This window comes from Sinohyriopsis cumingii, chromosome 6, assembly GCF_028554795.1.
Source record: "Sinohyriopsis cumingii isolate HCF-2022 chromosome 6, ASM2855479v2, whole genome shotgun sequence".
NCBI classification, from domain to species: Eukaryota; Metazoa; Mollusca; class Bivalvia; order Unionida; family Unionidae; genus Sinohyriopsis; species Sinohyriopsis cumingii.
The window spans coordinates 76,707,410-76,731,774 of record NC_142966.1 but is presented as its reverse complement, the minus strand read 5'-3'; the positions used below and the strand labels follow the sequence as shown (position 1 = coordinate 76,731,774).

Sequence of the window (24,365 nt, the reverse complement as noted above, 5' to 3'; positions counted from 1 at the left end):
AGTTTGATTATATTTATGATTTTCCCTAGTCCTTTTTTTAAAAACCCTATTAGATAAGATCCTGCTTAGAATTTTGTAGTCTATGTTTAGGAGGGAGATGGGCCTCCACTTCTGTTTAGATCGTCCCTTTCTTCCTTCCCTTTATATATTATGGCAATTATTCCCTCCCTCATCGTTTTTGGCATTGTGCCTTTCTTTAAGAAAACGTTGTTATATAAAAATTCAAGGATCGACGATATCTTACCTTGGAATTTTTGTGTCCATCTCCGCTGACGATTTCTCTTTTGCTAATTGTGAAATGGTTAGTACAGTTTCTTCTATCGAGATGAAATCGCCACATGTGTCTCTATGTTCTACCGATATCACCTCGCATTGTACATCATCTAGATAATTATTTCTGGTATTTATGTCAGTTTGTTGAGAAGTGTATAGTTCTTTATAATAATTTAAAATATAGTCCGTAATATCTTTTTCTCAGTTAATTCTTTATTATTATCCCTTATTTTATCTAATTTCTTTTCTTCTCCATTTCTTATTTCTTCCTTTTGTACAGGTCTTCCGCCTTTTTATATATTTGTGTATATTTTCTAGCTCCAATTTTTCTCCCTTACTTCTATTTCTTTAAGCCTTTGTGGCTTTTTGTCATTGAAAATAAATTGGTATGTTCCGAATGCGCATAGGGTGGTTTCACGCCAGTTTTGCACTGTTTTTTTTTTTTTTTTTTTAAATCAGTCTCTTCATATCGAATATTTTCGTGACCAACACAATTATTTTTTTTCATTTTGCTAATTAAACTAAATCAACTTTGAGACGACCCCTCTCATGGACAGTTGCTGATGAACATAGAAGTAATCCGAATAAACTATAACAACTTTCTCCACACGAAGAAGGCGCTTGACACGGTTGAGTTTTGCGAAGAATTGTATTTCACAAATTACTGATGTCGGAGCCAGCAGCAAAAAAGTCAGCTGTCTCAGCACTTGAACAGCTTCGGGAACACACTGTTGTTGTGGCTGACACAGGGGATATTGAAGGTTTTTAAATTTAGAGCTTGAATTTACGCTTGTTTGGTCGTGTTCTTAATTTCGACCCCGGAGCTTGATTTGGGGTCGTTTGCCGGTCAGGGTTATTCAGTAGTATACAGGCCTGTACTTTTAGGAATATTGACATGCATTATCATGTTGTTGATTCTTTTTTATAAAAAAAATGTAATTAACGGTATTAAATTTATATTGAATTTGTACATCACTGTCTAGAAGTGACAAAAAAAGCGAAAAATTAAAAACGTTTTACTAGCAGGATGAGTGCGAGTGGATTTGCTTATCAGTTTGATTTAAGGCAGAGAAACACTTCAAATCTTATATCCTGCTCCGGCAAGTAGAGCAACAATCACCCTTCAGGTCACGAGTTTTGTTTAATTACAGTTCATTCACAATCTGAACTTTCAATATTTATGTTTTTTAAATGTAATATTTTCAACTTAAGTTATTAATGAGTCAAACATCCCGTAAATAGTGAAAGTTATCCGATTGTAAATTTGAAATATTTACCACCCTGTCGGCCAGTTCTGCACGTCAGGTAATAATGCGCAACAGTACGTAATTTCTGAAAACATTGGATCATGTGCTATTCTGGGTCAAAAATCCATTTTGTATCAAGAACGACCATACTTTAATTAAGAAAAGTGATATTCATAAAGTGTACAAAAATATCCCACATTCTGACTCGAAAGGCATATGAAAATATGATTTCTAAATGTCAACATGAAGACCCACTCCTAGTCCAATAAATCAACCCCACAAATCTGTGTTGACGCTGATGGACGATGTTGTGGGTCTGATGTCACCTGTTCATTAAAATGTGCAATTTTGCTGCATGCAAATGATTCCGGAACAAACCCGTGTACACTTCAGACACATACCCAGTAATTGGTAACAGCCATATCAAGCTCAAAATGCAAAATGGCCACAGGACAGATGGTTGTGCTATTCCAGGTGGATTTACAAGTCACTAAACATGATTTGCTTAGGAAATATAATCTACATGTCACCAAAAGAACCCTTCATCCAACAGTAGCTGCACAGCCATGAGAAAAACCGGTAAGTGTATAACATGCACACTGATGTGTGCAGCCAAATTTGCATGCAGATAATTGCAGCTTTTAATGAATATGTGATATCAGCCCCTAACCCAAAAATCAATATCATCATGGGTGAAGGGCTGATTTATTGGCCTAACCCACTCCATGACCTTCTTAAACCTGTAACCCAGAAAATCCTATTGACTATCTATTTTTTAGAATCATGTAAATAAATACATTATATAAATATGGAAATGTATACTTTAAAAAATTCTGCATCTTAATCCAAGTTTCCAATTTTGCAAGAAGTTGTCCCGCACATACAATATTGCCTGCTACCCAACGTGTCAACTTGCTGCTAGAACGGTATTCTCAGGAAATTCCTCGGTGTATAGTCTGTTTCTAAATTCTTAGTAATTCTTCCCCATAAGCAAGACATTGTAAACATATTACATCCTATTCATTGTTGTTTCTCTTCCACATATCTTATTTTTTATAAAATGTTAACTTTAGTAAAAATTTTTTTACAAGATTGGGTTTGTTTGCTTAATATCTCTTGCCATTTATTGGCATTGTTACATTGAATTTTGTAAAACTAGCTATAAACCTGACCTAATTACATGACTGAACTGCTGACAGAAACAGTTGAAAGTAATATATTTCATTTCTATAGCCTGATGGATAAACATTACGTCTTTTCAAAGCTGTGCGCAGAATAGGCCGACGTATCGTGAGTCATGAAAACATCGGGGTGGTATCCGGTGTGTCCAAAATTAATATTGCAACATACACTTTGTGTATGCAAATGGCAAAAATAGCATATAGAATTTAGAACAATTAACAATTGTGCGGTTACTGTTTCAGTGTGGCAGCTAGTGCCAATCTTGTATTTTGATGGAAAAAAGGTGTTTGTTTTGGGAGTCCCTCTAAATGTAACATGGTATCCATATATCCCCTTTAGTAATCTCCATGTCCTGGGATGTAGAATGTATTGACTGGCTCAAATTTAAGATTTGTTTAAAAAGGTTGGGCTGAAAAGTCCTCTACATAGTGGTATGGGAAAATTATATTGGTCTTCGTGAGCTGGTAAAAATTATATCAATTGCATCAGTTTCTCTCTCTCTCTCTAACAAAACTCCAAGTCATCACAAGTCAGTTGGGTCTGTAAAATTTTCAACTAGCTACTGCCTTTAGTTAACAAGCTTTATTATGTGAGGTGTAGCAAAGAAAATAGTCGATGGCATTTCCGACTGTAAATTGTATGAGTGAAACGATTATGCATTTGTATCAGTAACATAGATAAATTTGTGACAAACTCATGTGGTTAGAAGTCTGCCCCCAACCACCTACTTCAATTCCATGCTGATTATTTAATGCTCAGCCACTGATAACATATTGATGTAAATAAAACATTGATGTTTTGCTGTTGCTTAACATTTTGTCTACCTGTATTGGATGTGAAGGCTACACTTCTGGTGTGTATTGCGGTGAAATTTGTTAAGTTCTGATTTGTGCTAATTGTTTGTTCAGGTCCAGAGTAAAGCAATAACCACCAACCAAACTAACTGTAGCTTATTCACTGCATGACAACACTAGAAATACATGTATTGGAATCAAAACTAAAAAAAAAATATAAAAATAATTAGCACAGAATGAGCATTAGGACCGATTCCAAACAGCACAAGTTATAGTCACCTTATTCATTTGTAGAAGGGGTGGGGATTTTTAATAATCTCATTTATTACACATAGAAATGCATGTCTAGGTATGCGTCAGTTGTTTTGCATCTACAGGAGGTACACTGTGAAGGATTTGGTTGTCTCCCTTACTCAGACTTATTCTTGATAAGATTTTCCATGCATGAGGAAAATTCAGTTTTGAAAATAACACCAAAAAATCTTTCAAATATAGATGAAGGCATGAAATTGGTAATAAAATGTTTTAAAAGCATTCATAAAGTGTGATAAAAAAACAAAAACAGGGTATGGTGACCATGATGAGTCCTGTTCTGGTCAATAGGAGCAGTCTGTAATGGCCTAAACAGTTCAATAAAAATCATTGAAACCTAACAGGTGGTCAGTTTGAAGGTTTTTTATCTTGTCAAGGATGAGAATGGCATATGATATTAATAAATTTATCTTTCTGTGATCTAGATGCTAGAAAATACAACCAATATGTCAACATATTATAAAACAGTACCACCACACCACTTAGAGACCTCGTGAAGGCGAAAAGAGCATCAAGTTGATTCATGTATCGATATTGTATCTTATTGTAGGTTGTGTATCATGAATCGTATCAGTATGTGGCAGAGGTGTATCGTTTTGTTCCTGGTATTTACTGGATTAATTGTTTTGCTGCCATGACCCAGCACTAGACAAATAACAGTGAATGCCTCAGTGGAAATGGTCATGTGTTCGATCCCTGGCCAAGTCATACCAAAGACTTACAAAAATGGTACTAACAGCTGCCTCGCTTGGTGCTCAGCATTCAGAGGCTAGTGTTAGGATTGGTTGGCCTGGTGTCAGGATAGTGTGACTGGGTGGGACATCATGCTACATGTCTGCAGCATGATGCCCCAGTGCTAGACATCACTATAAACTGCCACACTGCAGACATCATAGCGATATGACTGAAAAATTGTTAAAGGTACGTTAAAAATCCAAGTGACACACACCCCCCTCTCTTTTTCATAAAATTATTAAGCACAGGCCAAAACTTACTTCATTTGTGCTTTGTCACTCAGGTTTTTTCACAATCATTTTCATTTAATTTGATTTTTTAAAATTATTTTACAATCTTTTAATTATTTGAATCATATGGAGGATTTGATCATTCTTTTCTTATGCCATATGAACATATCAGGCAAGTTAAAAGATCTGTTATTTAATTGCCACCTCAAGAAGCCATAATTCTGGTCAAATAGGAATGTGGATATCTGGATATGCATCAGTCATGCATATAAATGTTGTGTTCTTGCATCTGATTGGTTGGATCCATGTATATAAATGAGATCATCTTGCTCTTGATTGACAGGATCCATGTATATCAATGAGGTAATCTTGTATCTGATTGGCAGAGGTAGTGACCACTCTTAAAGTCGTATTTTTGATCTGTTGTGTTTATTATCATCAGGATCAGGAATGACATCAGTTATGAGCAAGAGATCATAAATATTAATTATGCCTTTATTGTTAGAAATAATTTGTGTCCAGAATTAATTAAAAGAGGTAAAATCGATATGACATTAATTAACAGGATTTGTTCTGACAAGAGTAAGTATGTCTGCTTAGTGAAGTGGTTAGCTGTTATGTAAGATGGGTGAGCGATATCAAGCCCATTTGGACCTTATGTATTTGCATAGAATTGTGAAATAGTAATTGCTTTTGAAGATGTACATCTCTTAATGATTTAAAGCGCTGAACAAGCGGTGCTTGACATGATGTGAGTAAAATGTGCTCCGTAGGTATAAAATATTTTGTGAAAAATTAACACCTGGCAGGAATAGTAGTCAGTTGACTTACAAGCAAATTAACACCTGGCAGGAATAGTAGTCAGCTGACTTACAAGCACATTAACACCTGGCAGGAATAGTAGTCAGTTGACTTAAAAGCAAGTTAACACCTGGCAGGAATAGTAGTCCATTGACTTACAAGCAAGTTAACACCTGGCAGGAATAGTAGTCAGCAGACTTACAAGCAGCAAATTTAATTTAGTCTGTATCGTAATAATTAAACTTAATATGAGCATCAGTCATAAAAAATATAGATGTCTGGCCAGCCTGTGTCTTTATGATGCATTGAAGACTAGAACATAAGTTTAGTTGATCTTGACTGCTTGGCAAGGATTTTTTCCATGCCTGCCATGACAAAATTTAAAATATGTAAGTTATATTTAAATCAATTAACCAGAATAGATGATCAGTGTAACTCTTTTCAGGAGAGGATAGACAACAGTTCTTAAAATAGAACCCATTTAGACTACATTATATCTATTTTCTAAAAATACTTGTACAAACGTTTCCATATTTTCTTACTTTCAGCTATGAAGGCATATAAGCCCACTGATGCTACCACTAATCCATCCTTGATTCTGGCAGCAGCTAAAATGCCCAACTATCAGAGTCTTTTGGAGGAAGCTGTGGAATATGCCCAAGAAGAAGGAGGGTAGGTGTGCAGTTTTTTTTTAGAAAGAAACTTAACAAATACGTTGCTCTAGCTAGAGAGAAATCAGATCTTCTTGCTCTGCCATTCCCCCTATAACCCTGCATTGTTCTCAGGATCACTTATTTAACTCTTGTGGATCACGCTATCGAAAGAAGAAGAAAAATAGACTGCACATTCTTCAGTTAGGAAAGCAACTTTGTTCTTTGAGGTTTTTTGTGTTAATGGAGTGACAGTAGTTTAGTCATTCTAAAATGTTCCCTTGGCCCAGCTGACTTGGTTGAAGTCTTGCAATCTCGTTTGAAATGTATTGCATGCTGGCGTTGATATTGACTGAGCCAACAAGACAGATTTTTGCACATCGACAGGCATGTGTTTTCATTGATGAGGAAGACATTCCAACTTGTGTTTTGAAACTTGAAATATGTAAGTAGCAATATGCATTTTATTAATAAAATAGATGAAATCACTTTTTCAGTATAATTTTGAAGATTGAAACTGTTGTGTTTGCATTATTTTCATCTTAAAATCAGTTTAAAGCTTTAAGTGAACCTGTCATGAGATAATAATGGCAGACATCACTGTGTCCTGGAAGTACCTCTTCATAACATGGTTGTTTTTTTTGTAATTCATTTGGCATATAAATCAAGAAAGATATACAATTCATAAAAAGCAAAGTCTAAATATTATGTGATAGAAGATTTAGCCTAAAAATGTAAATTTTTTAGGTCAGAAAAGTATGGAACAATGCTATATTGTGGAATATGCTTTGAGGTCACTGTTTTCATAAATCACTCATTTTATTGAAAGTACACGAAAATTATGAAAGCAAATGTTTAACAAATGTACAGTGTTATTATGACTATATAGTCAGATATTAAAAACCTAAATTTGCAATCCTCGATGGATTATTATGTGAAGCTAGAAAGTTGGAATAGTCATATTGGGAAAATCCATGTTTCTGTGAATTGATACACCCATGTGGCATGTGTGGAGCCACAACTGCTCTTGACTATGTGCCAGTTACTGAAATAAGAATCAGATAATAGTTCTGTATAATATTTTGATACCATGATACTGTAAAAAGAGGCAATATTACAATCCCATGCAATGCTCAAGTCTTGGCTTGACCAATGCGGGTTTGAGAGAAAGTTTTCCAGTAGCTTCCTGTGTTTCTTTCTCCACCAAATACACAGGGTACTATGTATAGACAGCCTGTCATATGCTGAAACATTGGGTCAGAACCCACAACACAAAACCAAACCCATGCAAAGCTATGCAGGCAAAAGTATCCAAATATTCTTAGAGTTAATCAGCCCAGGCATTGTCACTGGCTTGCTTAATCAACATCAGCATCATATAATTTGATTTTAAGCACCCATGAAAGGTAGGTGGAAATATATTGAAGCATGCTCTTCATAAGGTCTGCATTCTACTTCCACTGTGCAGGCTCCAATGATTTTAAGTTGTATGGGCATTAAATGTTATCCTGAAACCACATAACAATTTGCTAGAAAACAATTTTTTGTTTTGGTGGGGTGGGGTCAGTTAACAATACTGCATATAATCAATGGTGACACAAGCTGTCTAAAAGCTGTAAAAGTTTTGCCCCCTCCAGCATGGTCCTATTCCATGTATTTAGTTAATATTCCCCACCATCTGCAGCTTACTGTAGAAGTTATTTTAATCACTGTAACATAAGAAAAACAATGTTCAACACAAACCTTTAAAAATGCCTTTCAGAATGACAATCAAATCCAAAAAGTGATTATCACTTACTAGTATTAAAGATGAGGACAAAGACTTCATTCATCCCAGTTATTATCGATCGACTCCAAACAGTGTACTCAACCACTACAGTGAAGCCTTTTAAAATTGCTCATTTTACAGTAACGCTTTGATTGTGAGCCTGACATGCAGGCCCTTGCTTTGTTGTTGTGACTTTTGTGAAAAATAGCTTGATTTAGCATCGTTTACAGTTTCTGAAAAATAGATGGATAAATTTGAATTATCTGGAAATAATACTAATCAGGTGCAGTTAATATATCAATATTTTAGGGTATAATATACGTATGTAGATGAACCTGGTAGATGAACTAGGGTTATCAGAGATTACTAACAGGTATATATTACCTGAAGTTTTTAAAATGTTTGCTTGGCATATGCATGATTCCTACATTATTTAAACAATAACTGTCTTTTTATTTTATATTTTTGATCTTAGTTTCATTGTTTCAGTGGTCTGTCTCTACACATAAATTTAGTCATTCAGTTTTCTCCATTTCCAAGCAATTATACCAATGTTAGTTGGCATCCGTTAGTCTCGAGAGACGATGGAAGTGCACCCATGAGAGATGTCCTGGTTGGTGGTTGTACAGCATCTGCTGTGGCTATGGAACCCATCATGGAAGTGTCAGTCCTTGCTGCACTTGAAGGTTGAGTCTGGTGTGGGTTGGAGCTGCTTCTTCTTCCTCTGAGACTGCTTTTCATCAGCTAGCAAGCATAGCCTGTCCTCACTGGCTTTCAGACCAGTGATCAGAGCATGTCGCCAGCTGGACCTGTCTAGAGCAAGCTCTTCCCAGATTCTTGACATTGATGTCAAGGGCTTTCATGTTGCGCTTGCAGACATCCTTGAAGTGGAGATGTGGCCATCCAATCAATGTTTTGTGAGGCAAGTTTCGAATAAAGAAGGTCTTTCATCTGACATACATGGCCGAGCCATCTGATGTGACGTTGGTGTAGGAGTGTGACCATGCTGGGAATCTTGGCACATTCAAGCACCTCGTTGTTTGTTACCCAATCACTCCAGTTGATCCTGAGTATGTGTCAGAGACATCTCATATGAGAGGCGCTCAGTCTTTTCTCATGTGAGGCATACAGATTCCAGGTTTCACTAGCATAAAGGAGAGTGCTTAGCACACAGGCCTGGTACACGGAGATCTTAGTGTTCAGGATCAGCATGCTGTTGTTCCACACTCTCTGCAACAACCTGGAGAGAGTTGTTGATGCCTTTCCAATCCGCTTGTTGAGCTCAGCATCGAGTGAGAGGTTGTTGGTGATGGTAGAGCTGAGGTACATGAACTGACTACCTCAAGTTCGTAGTTGTTGATGATGATGCGTGGAGGGTCCGCATCCTGAGCCATCATGTTTGTTTTCTTTTGGCTGATGGTCAACCCAAACTCATTGCATGCTTTTGCAAAGTGGTCCATCAGGTGCTGTAGCTGAGCTTCTGTGTGAGTGGCTAGAGCAGCATCGTCTGCAAAGAGCATGTCCCAGATGGCTGCTTCATGCACTTTGCTCTTTGCCTTTAGTCATGCCAGGTTGAACAGTCTGCCGTCTGATCGTGTGTACAGGTAGATCCCTTCTGTGGACGTCTCAAAGGCGTACTTACGCAGGACAGCGTAGAAGATGCCGAAGAGCATGTCGGCAAGGACACAGCCCTGTTTCACTCCGCTGCGGATGTCAAAGGGGTCGGATGTTGAGCCATTGTACTGCACTGTGTCTTTCATGTCATCATGGAAGGACTGGATCATTCTTAGCAGCTTTGGAGGGCATCCAGTCTTTGCCAGGATTGTGAAGAGTCCATCTCTGCTGACCAGATTGAATGCCTTGGTGAGGTCTGTAAAGGCCAGGAAGAGGGGTCTGTGTTGTTCTCTGCATTTTTCCTGTAGTTGCCAGAAGGAGAACATGTTGATTGTGGACCTTTCTGTGCGGAACCTGCACTACAGCTCTGGATACACTCTGTCAGCAAGTGTCTACAGTGTGTTCTGAATGTCACGTGGAAAGACTATACCCACAATGCTGAGAAGGGATATGCTTCTGTAGTTGTCACAGTCACTTCTGTCGCCTTGCTGTCCGTTTTCAATCATCTTCCCAATGCCAAAATTGCCAAGACAAGATGGCCAAGAGTCATGGTCGGCACCCACCTTAGCACTGAAGTTGCCCAATAATACTGAGTTCTCTTCCTTAGGAATTTTGTCGATGAGCGAGTTTAACTCATCGTAGAACTCATCCTTCGTATCTGTGGTGGCGCTTAGTGTGGGAGTGTAAACGCTGATCAGGTTGACAGGCCTGGTTATGGTGTGGAGGCAGAGGGATAGCAGTCTTCTAGATAGCAATCTGAGAGCCCAGTGAGCATGGTCCAGACATTCCAGGTACCTAGCTTGAGGATTGGAGGTGTCCTTGTTAGTTTTCTTTTGTTATTTCTTGGTGCAGTAGTTGCAGTGTGCTTGTCAAGTACTTGTGTACCTTAAGCCCTATGCACCCAGCAAGGCAGACGAACTGTGGCGGGATGGCACCTTATTGGCTGGGGGCTGCTGTGGGTGGTAGCTGTCCAGTGAGACCTATTGGTCTCTCTCACTGTCGGAAGCAACCCCTGGCGTCTGACTCTACACCAGTCGAGCGGTGACTTATAACCGGTAAACTGCTGCTTCCCGTGTTGTGTCGACACTGTGGAGCAAAGCTGGAGTGTCCTCTCTGGGGCAAAAGTCTGGGCAGGGTGATATGGAGAATCAGCTGTTGCCCATGCAGCTGATCCCCCTATCCATGCAGCTGATGGCTCCAAAGGAAAGGACAAGCTGAAACGTCATAGCACCGGCAACATCGCAGAAGTTCCCGAGATGACACTGAAAGCAGTGCCAAGTCGCCTTAGGGTCTCTGAATTTTCTGTTGGGGTTTAATCCCTTAGCCTTTCCCATGAGAAGGTATAGTCACAAGGCAGCGAATGTTTGAAGTCAGAGTTTACAATCTACTAGATGGGTACGACCCAAGGTTAATGAGCTCCATCTGCCCGAAGCATCTGGTTTTGAGGCGCCAGAAACTTGCCTTCATCCCTTCTCCAGTCAGTTTAAACAGTTAATGCCAGGCTTAGTTAAGCCACTTGTGAAGGCCTGGAGCTGGATTTGGTTGTCAGATGCTCCATCAGATGCAAGCCATTGGGGGATTTCCAAGGGAAGTGGGTGCTTATCTCCCACATCTGTCCCCGGCAATAATAACCCTTGGAACAAATACAGGTAAGATAAGCAGTGGTATATATTGTCATTTTGAAAATTCACAAAACCATTCACTACACAGATTGAATGTGTGCATTCCTCATTGGATTGCAATCATCACATTGACAGTTTGCAGAGTAGTATCATCATTATCAAAAGTTGCACTGTGTGGATTGAACCTGTGCAGTAGTCGGTATGTTGAAATAAACACATTGACAGTCTAAGGGAAAATGTAAAACTGAAAACCATTCACTTGCATAAAGAATTGTAAATAGTACAGATAATAAATGCACAATATAATTTCCATCATGCAGAAATATTGTCTGCTGAAGGTTTAAACCTGTGGCTTCATATAACCTTCAGGTATTTATGTTTGTGAAAATTTATTTTACATGACAGTTTAATTTGTAATTTCAAAGATGTCTTTCAGTATTCGCAAAGTATGATGCTTCTTGTATTCTCTTTGTGCAGGACCCTGGATGAACAGGTGGAAAATGCAATGGACAAGGTGTACGTATTGTTTGGTATCGAGATCCTAAAGATCGTCCCAGGCAGGGTTTCAACAGAGGTGGATGCCAGGTATTGAACCAAAGGCTTTTCTTTTCTAACTAGATATAATACCAAGAACTCAGGTAGATTTAATTAAGCTCAATTAAATGAGGTAGTTGTTTTGTTTGTTTTGTTTTGTTTGTTTTGTTTTGTTATTAATTTAAATTATGTTTGGATGAACAAGCTTGAGCAGTTTATACTGGGGTAAACTAATTCAACACAGAAACTTGACAAGAAGCCTATATCCATTTGGAACTAGTAAAATAAAAATATAAGTGCTAAAAATATAAAACATTAGGTGAAACAATGAATAGATCTTATTTTATTCAGTTACCTTAATATAATGAACTTGGTTTCATATGTTGTTCAATTAATTTCAAGAAAAACTGGAACTGTGTGCCCTGATTGAAGAATGTCACTTAACTCATCCTGCTGTATTTTTTACCTTTATCTTTGCTTTATATGCGTTTTTGAAGAATCCTAAACCTACCAAGCATATATTGTCTGGATTGTGCTAATGTGCCATTAAACCTTATACATACATACAGGTAGACAGACAGACAGACACCGACCCATGTAGGTAGGAAATATTAAACATTGCAGGGGATAAGGTCTGAAAATGCACACAGTTGCAGTCAAATATTCATGCACTTGTTAGGAGGAATACAACTAGATGCAGGCTGGTGAGAACAGACCAGTGTTATCTAGTCCAGTTTTGGTTACAAGTCTATTCACTGTCCCTATAAAGACCTCAAGAAAGTGATTATTAAATTGGATATCAGGCCTGTCAGCCCTTAGGATTGTACCATAAATCTTACTGAAATGATCCTTATGTTAAAGACTTACCAGATAGTAGTAGAAATCACAAAACTGTTTTGTAGCAATCAAATCCAGGTACTGACTTGTCCTTGTTTAATCACGCTGTTGCTTTTGGTATTTGTTAGAAATTATCCATCAAATGGTAACAATTAATGGCAAAAGTGACTAAAGGCCTCTTAAATAAATAATCAGCACAAAAGCATAAAAAGGAAATATTTAGAATCTTGGAAAAATAGTTGATTTGATTATGTCTCTTGGGAGGAGAGATGATTACCATTGCCATATGAAATTTAGAAAAACATCAAAGATAACGCTGATTTGAGATACTTAGTAAGAAGGAGTTCCATGGGTTCGGACCTGCAGTTTCTGGAACTGTACTGGAAGTAATGAAGGTTTACTTGAACATAATGTTTGCCTTTTCTGCATCCGTCTCAGATCATAAGTTAACAATAGCAGTACATGATATACCATTAAACCCAACTGAAATTTGGCATTACTTGCAGAAAAATATCGACTGCCGTACTGAGAATGTCTTATGGGTGGCAGGTCCGAGAAAGGATAAATTTTAGTTAAATTAATACTTTTTATATTGAGGCTTGTCTCTACCAGTCCTCCTTGGGGTGGATGGCGTATAAACTCAGAAAGACTAAAATGATAATGTGATATTGCAGAGTAACTTCTTTTTCAAGATTTTAACTCATCACAAAAATAGAAACTGAACACTTAATCATACTTGGCAGAAATGGCTGAGAAAAGTTTACATAAATGCTGCCTTGCTGGGGATTTGTACTTAAATATGCATGCCTTGTGTTTTTTTCTTGATTGCAGATTGTCCTTTGACAAGAAGGGGATGATTCAGAGGGCACTAAAACTGATCAAACTTTATAAGGAGGCAGGTATCAACAAGGATAGAGTTCTTATCAAGCTCTCCTCAACCTGGGAAGGGATTGAGGCTGCCAGGTATGTCATTCTGCATGTAATGAGGCTGCCAGGTATGTCATATTCTACATGTAATGAGGCTGCCAGGTATGTCATATTCTGCATGTAATGAGACTGCCAGGTATGTCATATTCTACACGCAATATTATTGCATAACCCTTGATACAATTGACATTTTGAATATAGTCGTTGTCAATGTCTGCAGCTGAGGTACACCTTTTATATGTCAGTGTCTTGGTGAATATTGCCTTGAAAGTCATGAAATTTGATTTGTGCATGCAGCTTAAGGAGGAGTTCACCATAATACTGAAAGTAGGTCAGTGACTTTTCTCACTCATTAGACATTTACACTTGACGTGTTTGGTTAGTTTCTTGGATACAGTTTTTTGTACAGTCATGAGAATAGATCTGTCCACATATTCAGAGGAGTACCAAATTATCATGCCAAAAGTAGGTCTGTTTTACTTACTTATCATGCTGCATTCATCATGTACACTTATTACATTTAGGTCGGTTTCTGAGACACTTGCTTTTCAATCACAAAAATAGATCTCTGCTTGGATTCTGGAAAGTACCAGACCACAATTCAGAAAATAGGGCACTATGATCTGCTTTCATAAACCATTGATTATGTAAACTTTTCATGTTTGAGTTTCTCAGATGCTGTTGCTGTACAGTCCTGACACCAGATATGTGTATTCATCCTGAAGAGTATTCTACTATTATACACAGTCACCTCCGTCTGCTTTTTACACATCAGTGTCTGTACACTTCTTGATGTTGGGGTGAATTTCTTTGACGTATAGTTATCAAACTGGACATGAGTATTATGTAAAGAGAATTATGGCACCATGATAATCTAAGAAATAATGCATTTGTGACATCTTCATTTAATATGGATCACTTTGAGTATTAACAAATACAGAATTGTTTTCTTCATAAATTTGACAGTTTCATTTCATGTTTGTAGATATTTGGTACATAATCTGTGTACTTATTAATTGATCACATGGGTATTTGGTCTATAATTAATGTACCGAATAATTATGATGTAGGCATTTGGTACATAAAATATGTACCTAGTAATTGATCATATGGGTATTTGGTCTATAATTAATGTACCGGGTAATTACTCATGTAGGCATTTGGTACATAATCTATGTACCAAGTAATTGATCACATGAGTATTTGGTCTATAATTAATGTACCGAGTAATTACTTATGTAGGTGTTTGGTATATGATTTATTTGCCTAGTAACTAATCATGTAATAATAACAATCAGGGCTCAGACTCATTCCTCATGCTCTGGCTAATGTTTGCACACAGCAGATCCTTATAGTTAAACTTAAGCATAATTGCCATACAGTTTATGAGCAGGTGGTCTTTATATACAGACTGATATAGTACTACCTGTTTATCTCTACATCCTTCGGTCTGGGGTAATACTGTCGACATAAGTGGCTGTCGAGATAAGTGTTATAGTGGGGGTGATCGTTGAAAAAAATATAAATTTAGCATGTACATCTACCTGAATTTAGTTGATACAGGGTAACTTTTCATCAGTGTGTAAGATTTACACTGTGAAAATAAACAATTGAAAATTTCATTAATTGAAGGCAAAAGACAAAACCAGTTTGAAAAACACTTGTATTCTGACAATTTATGTTTGTGCAATATACTGTACAATCCATTGTCAACAAACATGCCAACAGCATTTAGCTGCATGTACATAAATTGGCCTAGATTATAGGCTGCCTGAGACAAATATGGTAAACTTAATGAGGCTACTCAAAGGGAGGTGAAAGATAAAGAAGTCAACCATGTACATCTCTAAAACAGAATAGAGTAATACATGTAATTAAGTATATTCAATACATTAAATTCAAATGGAATATTGTTTAAAAGTTAAGGCAGTTAAAATTAGATCCTTTTAGCATAACAGGTGGAGATGTAGATAGTTCTGAATTTTATGCAAGCTTCTTCTGTTTTAGTCTTGATGGGTGTTATCTCTGTATGAGATGCTGAAACTTTTCCAAATGTCCATGTGCTTCTTCCGATATTGCCAATGAACTTGATTGTGAAAAACAAAATCTGGTCAAACAATCGCAGATTGAAAATGCCAGTGCTGGTAGACATCGTAAGCATAAAGTTACTTTTTTCAACAGAAAACGAAACTTGCACAACAAACTTAATTTGTTCCCATCTTCAATAACCTTCAGAAATGCGACAGTCAGATTTCACTACCTTTATACAAATTTGGTATCGACTTTATTTAATGAAGGGTACATTGTCTTATAAAAGATTGTAACTGACTTGTAATGAAGTGTGCATTATTTTAACTGGCTTGTTTTTATGATGGGTACATGCAAAAACAAACTTCAGAAGACCAAACATATACCCTCTTTGACAGCAGATTTAAAGTCTGGGGGGCAACATCAAATAACTGCTGGCTCATCAGGATATGTGGGAAAAAATAAAGAATTTGTTCAGGTTGGGACCAAGGGCTTCTGTCAACATGTACAGTTATTTTTTAATCTCAATGTTGACATAAGCATAGCATATTTGGTAGTAATAATAGACCACGGGACTGGGACTTTGTATTTTTGTCGTCATAGACGGCTTGTCAACACAAGTAATGTCAACATAAGTGGGAGGACTGTATTTATTTATCTACAAAAGATGACAAATTTTGACTTTACATACATGTAGATATATACCTGTGTACAATGGGGATACATTTATACTTTATATACAGGTAAATGTAGTATTTATGTACACAAGGTGACAAATTTAGACTTAACATACGAACAGAAATATACTTGTAAACAAAAGGGGACAATTTGGGACTTAACATACAGGCATATATATACTTATGTTGCAACAAAGCAAAAAATTGGGACTTAACATACAGGCAGATATATACTTATGTTACAAAAGGGGAAAACTTGGGACTTAACATACAGGCAGATATATGCCTTGTTACAAAAGGGGACAACTTGGGACTTAACATACAAGCAAAACTTTATATGTAGCCATTTAGAATTGACAAACCTCAGACTTTTGTAAGGTTGCTTGAGGACTTTAAAGGGTTATAGGGCAGTTCAGAATATTAATGTTACCTTGATAACGGATTTATCTTGGATCAATTCACTGCCTGTGAAATGTAGATTCCAATGCTGTTGTGTTGTGCTGTGGTTGAACTGTCCAGGGGATAGTTTATGTACCCCTGTCTCCTGTATTGATCAGAATTTGGAGATTTGTTAAATTTATTAGGACAATGGCAATTTGAGGCAGGAAAATGTTCTCTAGACTCATTCAAGTTGTAACACAGATGTTATTGACACTCATATGTGAGATTTTGGAGTAAGTATTATGTAAAGATGTGGTTCTTTGAGACTAGTAAAGGTTTGAAAATCATGCCTCAGTTTTAAGGTATCTTTTTTATAAGCTCTCCATGAGGAAGAACACATCATATTATGATATTGGCAGTCTGTTAGTAATTTCATTTCTGCACATCAGCTTGAGTTCTTCATTTTATGAAATTGTCAGACTGCATGGATGGCTTGCACTTTGGGTAAGGAATAAGCCCATTGATTTTGAGATCAAATAGTCATAGGTCAGTGTCATTGTGATTGGAGGGAGACAAATGGTTCCCACAAAACAACCCAAAAAAACCGATTAGTTTTACATGACAGACCTGAATCAAACTTTGTGGATGGATTGCGCTAGTGGTAAGGAAGAAGCCTATTGATTTGGGGTTAAGAATATCAAAATTAAAGGTCATTGTGACTAAAAGAAAAGTGGATTTTGGAGAATAATTTTCTCTCTAGAGCAAGTACGTTGACCAAACTTTGTTAATGGCTTGCACTTAAGCAAATAAAGAAACCTATAGATTCGGGGGTCTAAACATCAGAGGTGAAGCACATGGCAAGTCTAATAAGAAAATAGTTTTCTGTACAGCATGTTTAGTTCCAGACTGCTTAACTTGACCAATGGTCCAGGTCATTGAGACCCTTTGGTCAGTTATATCTATGATCAACCATGCTTTCCTTGCACCTCTATATGAGACTATTATTCATGGTTCTTTTATTTATTTGATTTACAGAGTTTTGGAGAATGAGTATGGAATCCATTGTAATATGACACTGATGTTTAACTTCTATCAGGTAAATATATGTTAAATCCAATTCTGCCATGCTTACATTGATACATTGATAGGAAAAGTTAATGTTTTTTTTGACAATTGTAGCTTTTCAAAGAATTATCTATATCTTTGTTCTCTTGACTAAAAAATCAAATACTGTATATATCATTAAATAACTACAGACCTATAGCTCTTATGACTATTATTTCAAAAATTTATGAATGCATCAAACTGCAAAGATGTGAAGTCACAACCTCCAATAATCAGTTTGGTTTTAAAAAGCAGCATTCAACAGATTTATGTCTCTATGTCTTTAAGGAAACTGTCAGCTATTATGTAGAACATGGCAGCCCAGTGTTTGCATTCTTTTTAGATGCTATTAAGACATTTGATAGGGTTGATCATTGGACACTCTTTAAAAAGTCAATTTATATATTAAAATAACTGTCTACATAGTTCATATTTTAGTTAACTGGTATGGCAAACAGTTGTATTATGTGCGATGGGGAAATGTAATATTCAGTGCTTTCCATGTAACCAATGGGGTGAGGCAGGGGGGTATTCTTTCCCCTGTGTTATATATATATATATATATATATATATATATATATATATATATATATATATATATATATATATATATATATATATATATAGACGAGTTAAATCATCAGCTGGGTCAGTGTTACGTGGGGTTATGTCTGCCACAAATGTGTTGTTTCTTATTGTATGTTTCATGTTTTGACTCAAATAAACAGCAACACAAGAAAGAGTGAAAACAACAAGCTTTGAAAAATGTAACATGTAATTTATTTCCCTGGAAAAATACTGTAAAAATGAAAAAATAACTTTAAGAATCAAATCCAAAAATAATCTAAGAATAATGCACAAATTAAATTTTAGAAGGCCTAATAATGAAATGTTCTAATGAATTCAAGTTCAAGTCCCGATGAAGAATCTAAGATGGAAGGCGATGACGTATGCTGTATCCTGTTCAATGTTGTTGTCTACAGTTCCTTGTAGAAACACAAGAAATAATCCGTTTTTTGAATTAATGAAATTTCTTTGTCCATGAATTCTGTATGAACAAACATATATTTCCAGGAATAAAAGAATCAATCCTTTTGAGTCCAAATAATTCTAAATAACTCCAAGCTTGCACAACAGAAGAACAAGTGTTATAAGCCCAGACTGAGATCTTTCTCTCTAAGCATCACTATTAAAACCAATTAATACACAATTTCAGAAATGCCTGAATTGCGAAATAGAGGGTCACATGATCATGTTTACATATAAAAAAAAGTCACGTAGCCCCAGTATGACCTTGATAAAAACCAAGCATTTTACTCTAAGAATAAAATTTTAAAAAGTTGTTTACGTCATTAAAAACTATTTACAAGCCTAGGGTCACATATCCAATACAGCCTCAATCTGACACTTATTATTTTCACAATAAAAAAAATAAAAAAAGAACTTATTCACGTGGCTGTCAGTAATTTTGAATTAAGGTTGGGAACTAGGTCAGCTTTAAGTGTTTACCAAATGAACAGTCATGGTCAAACTATTTTATGGAGAAAAAAATCCAAATCATGTAAACATGATTATATTATAATAGCATGTAATAGAACAAAAAAAATTAAACTGACAAACAAACAATGAAATTAAAATAAATATAAATTAAATCAGATATACATAACACTTAACAATTTTAGTTTTGCTGATGATATGTCATTGATAAGTCCTATCACAGGTTTAATGAAATTATTAAAGAAATGTGAACAATATGCATTCGAGAATCATATCATCTATAATACAAAAACAATCAGTATGCATGGTCTTTTAGCCAACTTCTTTCAAATTACCATCTCCTCCCCCAGTGCATCTTAACAGCAATGCTCTTACGTATGTTATAAGTTATACCTATTTGGGTCATATTTTGAAATAAAGAATTCTTATCATATCTTATCTTATTGTGTGTTTAGAGATGTGCATCAGCTACTTGGTCACAATGTGATACATATCTACCAGATCTACCAGTTATGTTTCATACCTGAATTTGTCATAAAGAAATAGAAATGGAAGCATATAAATAATTTATCATATTAAATAACCATATATAAATAAACTAATTCTGATGTTTTGCCGCTGAGTGGTTTCTCTTGCATAGTAAAACCCGTCTAATAACTAAAATATCGCAGATGGATAATACTATGACAAAAGCAGCTCTGCAGAAATCATTTTAGCGTTTGTCCTCTTTAATTCATGATACAGTATATCACTTTCTCATGCTATTATGTCATTGTATTGTCATACTGACAAAGTAATGTCTTGAGATAGTCTGGCAGTAATTACAGCTATTGATGCAGCCTGGCAGTAATTACAGCTATTGATGCAGCCTGGCAGTAATTACAGCTATTGATGGAGTCTGGTAGTAATTACAGCTATTGATGCAGCCTGGCAGTAATTACAGCTATTGGTTGAGTCTGGTAATAATTACAGCTTTTGATGGAAACTGGAAGTAAATACAGCTAATGATGCTTCAGGCAGCAATACAGATATTGTTGCAGAAAATATACGATGCCAATATGCTTTTGTAATTTTAAACCAGACCTCTTGACCTTAGAATTGATTCAAAGGACTTTTATCGCAGTGTTACACTTAACTGAGCTTATAAACATAGTGACTTGTGTATATATAAACAGATTTTGATCAGACTTTGTATTTTGTTGTTTATCAATAAATAAGTTTATATTCAGCACTCTAACATCAATGTCAAGGCTTAGGTCTTGACTGGGAGGTTGGGAGTTGGTATTATTGATGGCATAAACACTGCATGGCAGGACATTTGCTTCACTTACTGGCATAGTTAAATTGCAAAACAAGAACTGTGGCTTCTTCAACTCAACTAGAACCAGGTATATTTTCGAATACTAAGACTCCACAAGCTGTGGTACATTGTGACTTGAATGTTGCTTCTTGCTAAGTTTTTGAACCAAAAAGCAACTGTTAACCCAAGTTGCCCCAAGGATACATGTCCTGTAAATAAGCAACTCATTACCACCTCTCATTCAATATGAAGGATGCCACATCACACCAAACTGCATAAGATTATTTTTAGCTATGTTGCTTACAAGGATCTGCAGCAGTGGAGACTTATAACTGAATTTGAAAAGGGCAATAACTCTTAAAGTTTGACCTGAAAGACAAAACCTTGAAAAGGTACATCTACATTTGATAGGCAGTTCACCCACTAAATGGCATCCAATTATATTACAGGTTGTAGAGCTTTGTTGGTTACAGTAAGTGTGAATGCATAGTTAGATCGGTGAGCGGAGATGGTGATTACTGTAAGACTTTTATGGGGCAATACAAATTCTCAGTAGAGTCTAATCAGTCAGATTGCTGGAAGTCATAATAAAGACAGAAAAACTGAATTATGTTATTAGTCCAGTTTGTAAGGTGTGAACAGATATTAATGTTTTTAAATATATTTAATCTATAATGTTAAATTGAAATAAGTGGTCCTTTTTTGTTATAATCAGTCTCAGTGTAACTCATGTTGGTTATTCTGATAAAGTGATATCAGGTACTGTACCTGACCCATATATACCTGTTAAAGAATGAACCACTACTGGAGTGTGACTGCTCTGGTGGCCTAGTGGTTAGAGCATCCACCTCAGATAGGGAGGTTGTGGGTTCGATCCATGGCCGAGTCATACCAAAGACTTACAGTAATGGTACTAACAGCTGCCTCGCTTGACACTCAGCATTAAGAGGTTAGTGTTAGGACTGGTCAGCCTGGTGTCAGGATAATGTGACTGGGTGGGATATCATGCTACATGTCTGCGGCATGATGCCCCAGTGCTAGACATTACTATAAATGGTCACACTGCAGACATTGTAGCGATATGACTGAAAAATTGTTAAAGCTATGTTAAAAATCCAAATCACACACACACACACACACACACTACTGGAGTGTGTACCATGCCAGTGCCTACTGACAGTGAGGAATATTCTTGTCCTGTTTATTGACTTCTAAACGTTTATGATATCAGTTTCATGAAACAGTTTTTGAATGATGTTCTGCCAGAAAAAAAAATCTTTATTAAAAAGAATATAACAAATATGTATATATAGAAAAAATGTTGACCACATTTATTAAGGACTTGATAATTTAAACCTTTGTCTTATGTTATATACTTTTTAAAGAACTTTGGTATCTCAGGTTGTGGTTGCCGTAACTTTGTGGACTGTGGTAAAATAACTATTAAATATGTTATTGAAATGGATTAAAAATAGAAAATAATTTGTCACAATTTATACAGAACACATAACTGTGCTGCTTCACTCGTACACAGGTTGACTTAAAATCTCCAAACAACTACTATCTTCACTGGCAACTTAATGTTTCATAGGTAAGGCATACATGTTGCTAAGTAAATGTTATAGTTGTTTGATTGGCAGTATGCAAATGATTGATATAAATCATGCTTTGGATGTGCATTTATACAGATTATAACAGAGCATTGAAAAAGGTAACTTTGAACAGAAATTTTTAGTTTTATTCATTCCTTTCTTTCATTTATGTTTGTAAGATTTATTTATATGAATTGATTATTTTAGTTTGAATTTGAGCAAAGTATGAACCAGATAACAGGTTGTACAGTTTGATTTTCGTGTGCTTTTTGTTTCTCAATTTACTCACCTGAAGATGCACAGTCAGTAACAAATTTTATAAACCTTTTTGCAGGCTGTTGCATGTGCTGAGGCAGGGGTCACCCTTATCTCCCCTTTTGTTGGTAGAATTTATGACTGGTTTGTCCAGAACACAGACCAGAAGAAATTCACACCACTTGATGACCCAGGTATGAATATCTGATGTTAAGTTATTGATAAAAAAATTAATTTCTTGCAATAGATTATTACATTTTCACCTGACCCCCTACCTCCTTGGTCACTGACTGCCTGAATGGAAAATCTGTGTTTGTGTGCAAAATTTGATTTTATCGAATGATTTAATAAAAGTTTCATAATCACTGCCAATTCATCAGAAAATATTTATCAGAAGGATATGGTTCTAAAATGTGACATATATTTAGCTGGATTGTTGTTTGTCTGTCTGTGTCATGGGTATTTATATATATCATGTGGTCTGTGTCATTGGTATTTATATATATCATGTGGAGTACTACACTTTTCAGTGAAAAATTATGTCACTGTGAAATATATTTTATGATCCAGTGATTTGGTTAACCCTTGTGTTCAGCTCATTTTTTCAGACAAATTGTCTGTGGAGTCACATAAATTGGTATGTAATTGCATCAATAGGAATGCTGCAGCCATCAGTGAAAAACTGGGACCAATGTTTCAGTGTTCATTTATTTGTACTAACCTTGGCACTGAGTTAAGTTGCTCAAGGTTAGCTTTTGCATTGAAGTCATTTTGTTATACTGGCGTACTAGTATGTGATATCAACCCTGTACTTCAGTTTTAAATTATTAGTAGTGATATGTTTCTTCATATTCTAAGCAAGTAACATAGACCAACACCATATGCACTATTATATACAGTATTCTGTTCACAATTTTCAAAGAATGATATGCCAAATTTTGGAAGAACACAAAATTGAGGACAAAAGCTCGTCATTGTCTTGCATGTGCAGTCAACTTTCTCCAGTTGATATCTCCAAAGTCTGTTGTTGCTGAGACAAGTATTGAATTTGGTGGGTCAGTAGCTGTAGCCAAGATGATCATTAGATCAGTTTGATGTCAGCAAAATCCTTCTCATGGATGCTGATTTAGAACATGAGATATACCCAAGTTTTATATTTCTCAGTTAAGGAAAAGTCTGTTCTGCTTATCTGAACACTGTTGTCAGTTCGTATGTGACTACGGGATGTGCTGCCATCTTATTAGGAGAGCAGTTTATCGTGTGGGGAAACTCTGGTAATTTTCCCTCAGGATCCTGACAGTAGAGGTTGGATGCTTACGCATTTCCTCCTTCTCTTATCCTAATGGTTGCGTGATTAAGGAAGGCATATATATATATATATATATATATATATATATATATATATATATATATATATATATATATAGTTTTTTGTAAATTTTGTTTATCCAAGATGCTCATCTGATCACATTACTATTATACCCCACCCCACCCTGCAGATGTGGGCATCCTCAATGATGTATTGCACCCAGTAGTAACTAGTGCATGTACTGGGTAAGAGTTTCTTCCTCATGTCTTTATGATATATATATATATATATATATATATATATATAGAGAGAGAGAGAGAGAGAGAGAGAGAGAGAGATGAAAGTTTCATCTTGCCAGGATTTCTGGTTTAGAAAGGTAGTGGAGCTTATTTCCCATATATTCTTGGAGAATTTTGTTAAAAATGTACTTTCCATATATATGTGAGCACAAATGAATGACCTTGAAAAAAAGAGGGAAAGCTGGAGAAATCTGAGTGTAATTCATTTCCAACAGAATTTTTGAATAATAAAATGTAATTTGTGCTAATTTGCCTGAAATAAGAATAATATTTCATGTAATAATACAGTACTACCCATTTATCTCAACATCCTTGGGCCTGAGGTAATAATGTCAGCATAAACAGATGTCATGATAAGTTTTATTGGGAGGGATCTGAAAAAAGATCAAAGTGAAAT

At 36.0% G+C, this 24,365-nt stretch overlaps 1 protein-coding gene across 1 annotated transcript in view; it reads left to right on the top strand.

Moving 5' to 3' along the window:
* Positions 1 to 855: 855 nt before the first annotated feature.
* The window catches only part of LOC149797255 (putative transaldolase), a 37,258-nt gene continuing 13,748 nt past the window's right edge, over positions 856 to 24,365 (top strand). The window contains exons 1-6 of the mRNA XM_089961961.1: positions 856 to 1,034; positions 6,123 to 6,246; positions 11,706 to 11,813; positions 13,431 to 13,562; positions 17,648 to 17,708; positions 22,440 to 22,554. Of these exons, the coding sequence (XP_089818087.1) occupies positions 941 to 1,034; positions 6,123 to 6,246; positions 11,706 to 11,813; positions 13,431 to 13,562; positions 17,648 to 17,708; positions 22,440 to 22,554 (634 nt within the window). The 5' untranslated portion in view covers positions 856 to 940. The remainder of the gene's footprint in view (positions 1,035 to 6,122; positions 6,247 to 11,705; positions 11,814 to 13,430; positions 13,563 to 17,647; positions 17,709 to 22,439; positions 22,555 to 24,365) is intronic.